The sequence below is a fragment of the Gossypium hirsutum genome, chromosome A04, assembly GCF_007990345.1.
Source record: "Gossypium hirsutum isolate 1008001.06 chromosome A04, Gossypium_hirsutum_v2.1, whole genome shotgun sequence".
Lineage (NCBI taxonomy): Eukaryota > Viridiplantae > Streptophyta > Magnoliopsida > Malvales > Malvaceae > Gossypium > Gossypium hirsutum.
Window position 1 is genome coordinate 77,071,395 of NC_053427.1, and position 9,044 is coordinate 77,080,438.

The 9,044-nt window shown below is 36.3% G+C and overlaps 2 protein-coding genes across 4 annotated transcripts; both read left to right on the top strand.

Annotated features, from left to right (window-relative positions):
* The first annotated feature begins 568 nt into the window (after nucleotides 1-568).
* On the top strand, nucleotides 569-2,487 carry LOC107948587 (probable pyridoxal 5'-phosphate synthase subunit PDX1). Its single transcript, XM_041111400.1, has 2 exons — nucleotides 569-1,746; nucleotides 2,237-2,487. Exon 1 carries the CDS (start codon nucleotides 808-810, stop codon nucleotides 1,735-1,737), a length of 930 nt encoding a protein of 309 aa, XP_040967334.1. The 5' UTR covers nucleotides 569-807; the 3' UTR covers nucleotides 1,738-1,746; nucleotides 2,237-2,487.
* A 2,371-nt stretch (nucleotides 2,488-4,858) lies between these two features.
* Nucleotides 4,859-8,233, top strand: LOC107948588 (dnaJ homolog subfamily B member 13). 3 transcript variants are annotated; one of them, XM_016883196.2, is made up of 4 exons: nucleotides 4,859-5,138; nucleotides 5,206-5,630; nucleotides 7,211-7,694; nucleotides 7,941-8,233. In XM_016883196.2, exons 1-3 carry the CDS (start codon nucleotides 4,974-4,976, stop codon nucleotides 7,650-7,652), a joined length of 1,032 nt encoding a protein of 343 aa, XP_016738685.2. In that variant the 5' UTR covers nucleotides 4,859-4,973; the 3' UTR covers nucleotides 7,653-7,694; nucleotides 7,941-8,233. The 3 variants fall into 3 exon arrangements, with proteins under 3 accessions (XP_016738685.2, XP_016738684.2, XP_016738686.2); XM_016883197.2 differs by having other exon boundaries at nucleotides 4,872-5,138; nucleotides 7,904-8,233; XM_016883195.2 differs by having other exon boundaries at nucleotides 7,211-8,233.
* Nucleotides 8,234-9,044: the final 811 nt, after the last annotated feature.

Here is a 9,044-nt window from a genome sequence, read left to right on the forward strand (position 1 = left end):
AAAACTTTTTATGTTGACTATTCTATTTTATATGATACAAACATCGGCGAAGATTGAAAATAGTTAAAACATAGAACCTTAATTGAGAAGTTATCAAAATAGTTTTATTTTTTAAAAAACAAGAATTTTTAATAAAATAATACTATAATAGAATTTTAATTTAAAATACGTAGTCATTCAATTTTTATAATTTTATTATTTACATAAGACAATTTTTTACTCACTATGTAAATTTATGAAATTAGGGTTAGTTTAACATTGTTTATAAAAAATATTTTTGAGATAAAAAATATTTTTAAAATAAAAATATTGTTAAATAAAATATTTTTAAATTTTTTAAAATTACTTTTAGGAAAAAAATGTTTTACGAAAACACTTTTTTTTAGTAAAAAAAATTAATTTTTAGTCAAAATTTTTTATCCAAAAGTGGTTGTAAGAAATACTAAATTTACCCTTAATACGATTTGTATATAAAGGAAAAATTTATTAAAAATATTAATATCAAAATTTGAGATGTCATGTGATTATGGAACGTAAAGCAGTGGTTTTGCAAAGTTGTCAACAAATGACTGGAACCCTGAGTACCACGTAGGCAGAGTTTTCCATGAGTTGAGGTTGCTTGGTTTGGGATATTGAAATTGCGTGGCCTCCAAGTCCAACCCTACTTACTAACACCATACACTGTGTATGGGGCCATGAGCTGCTCACCTCCATCTCCTTATTAATAACCTATCCCTCGCCATCTTCACTTCTCACATTCATTTCTATACCTTCCTAATATCTTCCTTCCTTTTCTTTCTTTTTGCTATGGCAGGAACTGGGGTGGTCGCTGTTTATGGGAACGGCGCAATAGCTGAAACCCACAAATCCCCTTTCTCCGTCAAGGTTGGCCTAGCCCAAATGCTCCGTGGTGGGGTGATTATGGATGTCGTCACCCCTGAACAAGCTCGCATCGCTGAAGAAGCTGGAGCCTGCGCCGTCATGGCTCTTGAACGAGTCCCCGCCGACATCCGAGCCCAAGGTGGCGTGGCGCGGATGAGTGACCCACAACTCATCAAAGAAATTAAGCAAGCTGTCACCATTCCCGTCATGGCCAAGGCTCGTATTGGCCATTTCGTTGAGGCCCAGATCCTTGAAGCCATTGGCATCGACTATGTTGACGAGAGCGAAGTCCTTACCCTCGCCGACGAAGAAAACCACATTAACAAACATAATTTTCGGATTCCTTTCGTCTGTGGGTGCCGGAATTTGGGGGAAGCGCTCCGGAGAATCCGAGAAGGAGCCGCGATGATCCGAACCAAAGGAGAAGCGGGGACCGGGAATGTTATCGAAGCTGTTAGGCATGTCAGATCCGTGATGGGGGATATTAGGGTCCTTAGGAACATGGATGATGATGAGGTTTTCAGCTTCGCTAAGAAAATCCAGTCTCCCTACGATTTGGTTATGCAAACGAAGCAGCTGGGGAGGTTGCCAGTGGTTCAGTTCGCCGCCGGAGGCGTGGCCACACCGGCGGATGCGGCGTTGATGATGCAGTTGGGTTGTGACGGAGTGTTTGTCGGATCTGGGGTTTTCAAGAGTGGTGACCCGGCTAAGCGTGCCCGAGCTATTGTTCAGGCCGTCACTCACTACAGTGACCCCAACATGCTTGCGGAAGTTAGCTGTGGGCTCGGTGAGGCCATGGTTGGCCTTAATTTGAACGATAAGAAGGTTGAGCGGTTCGCAGCTCGGTCTGATTAGTAAGTGAAGGTGAGAAACTTCACTGTATTTACATTTTTTATCGTTATTTTAGCATTAAAGCATGAACCCCCTTGATAATATCTATTAGCTGGGAATGGGTTTGACTGCTTTTTCATTTTATCAATGATGCTTTATGAAGTATTAAAAGATTGGCTTTTAGATTCTATGATAATTTAATTTCCATTTATATGGTTGGTGACGACATGGACTACGTCATTTGTAGTTTGATGGTATGTTGTCATTTGATTAATAGTGAAGTGTTGCTGGATTTTGACATATATATACTGCCTTTATTCAAAAAGTGACATTACTACACCCTTAAATGGAGTTCAATTTCTTTACTTACCTATTTCTTCGTTCACAAAACAATTTTTAAGAGACACCGAGCCCCGTCCAACGTTTTTATTATACATGTCTTGTAAACATCAGTAGTGATAATTTGGTATTGTTGGTTATGAAGCATTGAACTGACTGTGGAGAGGTTTGATGGTGTTTGCAGGAGGGATCAAGCCTTTGGTTGTTGAACCACCGTCACCAGTGCACTGTTGTTCCAAGTTATCATAGTTAAAGTGGAGTCTCTCATACAGGGGATGTAATTTTATGGCTAAAATGTTAGCCATCTGTTTCGTTATCTAAAATTAGATCTTTAAGATTGCTAGAAATAAAGTAAAACACTTTGTCTCTCTGCATTCTGCTACTATACTAATGTGTTTTTTACAGTGATTAGGCTCTACACAAGCTTTGCCTCTATGAGTTTATGGCTTTGGTTTTGTTTCATCTTGAGTTGCATGTTATGCCATTCAATATGTGTGTTTGTTGCTGGTTAGAACCAGCCTGAAAATGGGAATGGTCAGTTGGAAAAAGGCCCCAGTTGCACCAGCCGCAGCCAAGCGCCCTAAGTTTTAGAATCCTCGTATGAATTGAAGTTATGGCCTCTGTACATGACCTAGTATTGAAAAGAATAATGGACTAGTTGTCCATGTCCTTCACCAAGAGTGGCAGACAGACTAAACATATGCTCGTTCTTTCTCCCCACTCGGGTCTAATGTCAAGTATCTAGAACGCAGCCCGATTTATGGCCATAGAATCAACAAATTTTTGGGAAATAACACAGATAAAAATAATAATTACTATGTTAACTTATGACAATATTCATAATTTTTACAAATATTATTTAAGTACAGGAATTATTACAAATGTAATAATGTTCTGTGAGATATAAATTATAAAATTTATCAGTACTTTTATAACTTTAATTATGTTATATTTAAAAAATTATGATTTATTTTCAACATCCTTAGACCCTAGCTACAGTCGGAAAGGATCCATAATTTTTTGGAAATTACATTTTAGGTCAAATCATGGTTTTTGTCTTTTCAAAGATTTAGTGCTTATAATATAATTTAGTCTTAGGTAAATTACATTAATATTTACTCAACTTTGATGCAACTGATAAAATAGTTATTCTGATTTCAATTCAATCACTCAATTTTCGAAAAATAACAAAACAATTCTTTTAATCATTTTTCGTTACAGACGTAACAAAAAAGTGATATGACATTTAACCAAGTCCTTGTTGTCATTAACCGGCCAGTTGGACTGTTAGCACCAATTTAAATAGCCTCTTTTAGCACCAACCTAAGGTTTAGACAGAAGAAGAAGAAGAGGAGGAGGAGAGGAAATGGAGATGCTGACCCCGTGACCCAATTCAAATCCCTTTCCAAGGATTGGGCTTACCTCACCTTGACCCTAGCTTTCGTCGCTGACCATCTCTGCCGCTCTTCTTCTAATCCATTTCTCATCCCCCTTTGTTACAATACCAAGTCCAATTTCAACTTTGGGATCTTGCTAATCACTAACCCGATCTAGAATCACTTGTCAACATTTGGTTGTCCCTTTGGAGGAATCGCTTCCTTTGTTCCCGAAAATCATGGGTTCAATCGATTGTTTAGTTTGTCTAGATGTTCCCCTTGTTTTTTATTTTGTTTTATGCAACTTGATAATATTGGCCATAGAGTTTCTCCTATTTTGTTTTTCTTCTTTTGATTTTGTTTTGCTTTTGATTTTGTCTGGATGTTCCCATTTTGTTTATATCATATCATATCCCAGACTTGATAATGTTGCTTTAGAGAATTTTCCCCTCACAGGTTTGGTTGTGGATACTAATAGTTTGACCCCAAATTGTCTCCAATCCCATTTCAGTCTGATTTTTCAAAGTTAATGACTTTGTGCTGTAGAAAAAAGACAGTTGAATCCCAATCGTGGTGGCTCCTCTATTGGGGGGTGATGGTGGATTGGAGGTCAATGATGGTGACGCCAAAGATGGTTGTGGCGGAGGCGTCGACGGCATGATTATTGGGATGAAGAAGAAGAAGTATAAACATATTGGGCCATTTATTAAAAAACGGAAAAGGAAGGACGGATAAAACAATCACTCAACTTTTTCTTATCCAACGTGGCAAGTTAACTGGCCACGTTAGCTAGTTAATTGGCCAAGTCACTTGTCCCGTTAGGTCTATAACTGAAAATGTTAATGGGTGACTGATTTGTCACTTTTCGATAATGTTAGTGACTGTTTTATTATTTTTTAAAAGTTAAGTGACTGAATTAAAATCAGAGTGACTGTTTTGTCAGCTGCATCAAAGTTGAATGACTGCTGGTGTAATTTACCTTTTTGTCTTTCAATAAAAAATTGTAATTTTTCACTAATTCGTGATTTTAAAAATTTTCAAATTAATCTTATGATTTTAACTTCTTTATTTAAGAAAAATACATTAGTCGATGTATATAACGAAACCATATTAGTAATTTAAGTCATAAGATAATATTAAAATTAATAGAAAATTAAATTAAATTATAAAAATTCAGTCTTCAAATTAAAAATCCAAAAACCATAATTTGATGATTTTATTTTAATATCAATTTGATGAAAATCTTACAATTATATATAAATATAATATGCTGACAAATACATGTTTAATAACCAACAGAAGGCCTCGTTTATAAATTTTATTTTATTTTTGGATATTTATGTGATGAATTGCAAATGTGGGGGGCATTTTTGGTTATTAAGGAGAAAATTGATTATTAGGCCAGAAAAGATGGTAAGCCTGCGAGGATTTAGCTGATGGGCCGTTGCCTATTAAAATTAGTCTCATATAATTCGTATGCAAACAACTCAAGTTGAAGCTCAAAGAGTACAGAGGAACATTAGCCAACAGCAGCAGTAGTGAAGAATGGGTGTTGATTATTACAAGATTCTTCAGGTCGACCGGAATGCTAATGATGAAGATTTGAAGAAATCGTATCGTAAGCTGGCCATGAAGTGGCATCCCGACAAGAATCCTAAATCCAAGAAAGAAGCTGAAGCCAAATTTAAGCAAATCTCCGAAGCTTACGATGTAATTAACTTTTTTTCTTCCTATTTCTGATCATTTTTAGTAATGGAAAGTTTTTAATCAATTATAGGTTTTGAGCGATCCCCAAAAGCGTGCGGTTTACGATCAGTACGGGGAAGAAGGGTTAAAAGGCCAGATGCCGCCTCCGGGTGCGGGAGGGTTTCCTGGAGGGGCGGACGGGGGTTCTGGCCCGACGATGTTCCGGTTCAATCCTCGGAACCCCGAAGATATTTTCTCGGAGTTTTTCGGGTTTTCGAGTCCGTTTGGAGGGATGGGTGATATGGGCGGGTCACGTGCTGGGATGTCGGGGTTCCCCAGGGGCATGTTTAGGGAAGACATATTCGGGTCGTTTAGGGGTGGAGCTGGGGAGGGTTCTACAACTATGCTCTGTAAAGGACCCGCTATTGAACAACCATTACCTTGCAGCTTGGAGGATCTATATAAAGGGACGACCAAGAAAATGAAGATTTCTAGGGATGTTACCGATGCTAGCGGGTAATCTTTTATTTTTAGTTAACATACTTAATAGTTTTTTTTTTGGGGGGGGTTATATTTAATTGGTAATGCTTAGTTATTCACTTTTTCATTCTTTGATTTCTCTTTTTGAATAGGGAGCTTTCGCCTTTCGGCTTGACTCATATGTGGATCTAAATTCAATTCTTATTAGGTTTTGAGCATGACTTGTAAGTAATGTAGAACATCAATAATTGTAGCTTGTGAAAGGTTTGTAGGCATTAGAGAATGAAGAATTAACTGTTTTCAAGCTATGGTCACATGAGCTTAATTAGCAAGGGATGTTATTGTTTACAGATGTTGCCAAGTTTGGCTTTTTGCTTAAAATAAGGTTGCTTCTTATTAGGATGATAGGATTCTTATCATTTAAAATGATTGATTGTTTTCTGTATGATGATAAAGCTGCATGATGATGATGCTTAGTGCTGGCTTGTTATGGTTTTGATTATTTGAGATCTGATGATGATCATCATAACTTCTCATAGCTATTTGATTGTGTACTTTCTCGTTTAAGATCTTAATGCTCGGTACAAGTTTAAGTTAGTCAACATTTGACACAAGAAAGCTTTATTAAGAATGTTTTCTATGGGGAAATGGTGATAACAATGCACCAACTTTAGCAAAATGATTTTGTTTTTCATTCCTTTTCCTCTTTTTGTTTTCTGTTTCAATCTTTTAAGCTACTTGAAACTTAAGTGCTCCTGGTCAGCTATTCAATTTAAATGTGAATTTAATGGTATTATATTATGATTATTTCATGCTATTTTACTGTTCCCTTCTCAACAAGCTTCGTTTTTACACTTCCTTCAATGTTGATGAAGATTAGATTGATTATGAAGCTTCTTTGTTTATATATGTGTTTATGATGAACTTTGCAGATTTCTTGATGGTCACTTTAGATTCCATTTTATGTTCTCTTGTTTATGTTTATATTTTGGCTTTATGCTAATACTTTAAACTTGGCTTCAGCCAATGATGACTTATGCATTATAAACATGATGGTGGATTTGTGGTGGTATGTCCCTCGTCCTCGATTAACTTTGCTCTTATGTTTAATGTAACCAGATCATCCACAGTCCGATAGTCTTTTAGGTACACTACTTTGGATTTACTGACCACAACTTTATATATACTTAACTTAGGGTGTGTTTACCATTGCTTTTGGCTGTTCAAAAGTACCTTTTTATGAACAAAGTGATGCTAAATAAAGGGATTTTGTGATCCAAAGCACTTATAGAGTGTGCTTTTGGAACCAACTAAAGATGCTGGCTGCTAGATGCTTTTCAAAAGCATTTTTCAACTGCAAGAGGAATGCTAAACTAGCTCTTAATCATGTGAATTTACTTTAAGTCTTGGAAGTTTGCATGCTTCTACTACTGAGTGTTCGTTTGCTTAACACCATGAGACCTCTCAAGTTAGTTAACAAAGGGTTGGGTGAAGGTCCTAATTATAACCATATGTATGCAGTGTGGCCAAAAAGAAATCTTATATTTGTAGTTTTAGGGAATTGTTTGATATTGTACATTAATGTTAATACAATGATCTTTATGTTTCCATTACAGGAGACCTAGTACGGAGGAGGAAATTCTTACTATTCAGATTAAGCCAGGATGGAAAAAAGGTACAAAAATAACATTTCCAGAAAAGGGAAACGAGCAACGAGGTGTTATTCCTTCTGATCTTGTCTTCATCATCGATGAGAAACCTCACAGTGTGTTCAAGAGGGATGGCAATGATCTTATGTTAACTCAGAAGATATCTCTAGTGGAAGCTCTAACTGGTTATACAGCACAGCTGACAACGCTGGATGGACGGACCCTCACAGTCCCTATTAACAACATCATCAATCCAACCTATGAAGAAGTTGTTAAAGGTGAAGGAATGCCCATTCCCAAGGAGCCTTCAAAGAAAGGAAATTTAAGAATTAAATTCAACGTCAAGTTCCCTACCAAGCTTACAACTGAACAGAAAACTGGTCTGAAGCGGTTAATATCATCTCCCTAAGATTCAATTGTCGCCCTTGATCTCTATCGTCAGCCTACTCATGTAAGTTTGCATTTGTGTTGCTGAACCGTGATTGCATGAGAGTTATCTAGGACTAGGAGTTTGTAAATTATTTATCCGTTTTCTGCGCTTGTTGAAATACTTCTTAACTTTGAGGTAACTGGTCAAAGCTTATAGTTAAGCTTAAGCCCCTTTCTTAGTTCGGCTTGAATCTCCATTATTTCACTGTACGCAAGTCTGAAGTCTTTCAGTTCTGGTCTTGTGGCATTCTTAATGCATGCGATGCAGGTAAATTTGGAGAAGTGGTGTGTCGGGGTGTCCCCTTGGTTTCAGTGTATAGAATGAGAACAATTGATGCATACGTCATGGTGCTGCAGTCTGCAAAATGCAGGACAATCATTTGGATTACAAAAATCAATCAGATTGCTGTAAATTCATTCATTAAGTTCATGTCCCCAAAACTTTCAGGAATTTATGGATCCTATAACTACAAAAAAGGGTTTTAAATTTATTATTCAGGGGTTGAAATCTTATAAGTAGAGTTTATGAAAAGAAGAATTATTATCTCATTTTGTATTTTATATTTTCCTCGTTTCCTGTTTTTACGGAAGTTTTATTTAGTTTTATAATATGTTATTAACGCGAGTTCACTTAAATATTATGCTTATAGTTATATATATATATATTGCAGCAAATACCCTATTGAACTAGTGAAACCGAAACCATCCGATTCTTAGGTGTGGAAAAGCATTCTCACCGATAGTGATATCTGTAACACGGGTAAAGATATTTAATTATGGAGCGGTCAAAATAGATGGATCTCAGCGAACCTGCTCAAATCGCTGATTGACACAATTGCGCATCAAGAATCTGACCCACAGGCAAATTGTTTTATTAATCCCTACAAATTCTTTGTTGATCAATCAAAAGCCTTACAACCACTCTACCCTGATAGTGCTATTGATCTAATCACTAGGGTTTTTTCTATCCAAGGTGGGCAAGATAAAATTGTTTGGAAAAATTACCTTAAGGCTTCCTTTCGATCAAAAGCGCTTAGTCTCAAATTTACAAGAAACAGCACGGTGTTACTCTTAAAAGTAAACAACAATCTGCATTAAAAAATCTCTGACGACTAAAGATACCTTCTAAGATCATCATCTTTCTGTGGAAAATATGTAAAAACAACCTTCCTACAAAAGACATTCTTGATAGGAGACTATCAACTAATGATGCCATTTGCCCTCTCTGCAAAGCTGACAGAGAAACTACGGATTCCTATAAAAGTGTATTACTTTACGATATTTTATATAATCATTATCGATGTTCAATTTTTAAATATATAATTGTTGCATATCAAAGTTCATGTATTAGATTGCACAATGATCAAAATTC

Bases quoted from the DNA above. Each gene is read 5' to 3' on its own strand.
- LOC107948587 (XM_041111400.1), top strand. From the start codon at position 808: ATGGCAGGAACTGGGGTGGTCGCTGTTTATGGGAACGGCGCAATAGCT.
- LOC107948588 (XM_016883195.2), top strand. From the start codon at position 4,974: ATGGGTGTTGATTATTACAAGATTCTTCAGGTCGACCGGAATGCTAAT. The intron at 5,139-5,205 runs GTAATTAACTTT...AATCAATTATAG, and splicing joins AAATCTCCGAAGCTTACGAT to GTTTTGAGCGATCCCCAAAA. The intron at 5,631-7,210 runs GTAATCTTTTAT...TTTCCATTACAG, and splicing joins GATGTTACCGATGCTAGCGG to GAGACCTAGTACGGAGGAGG.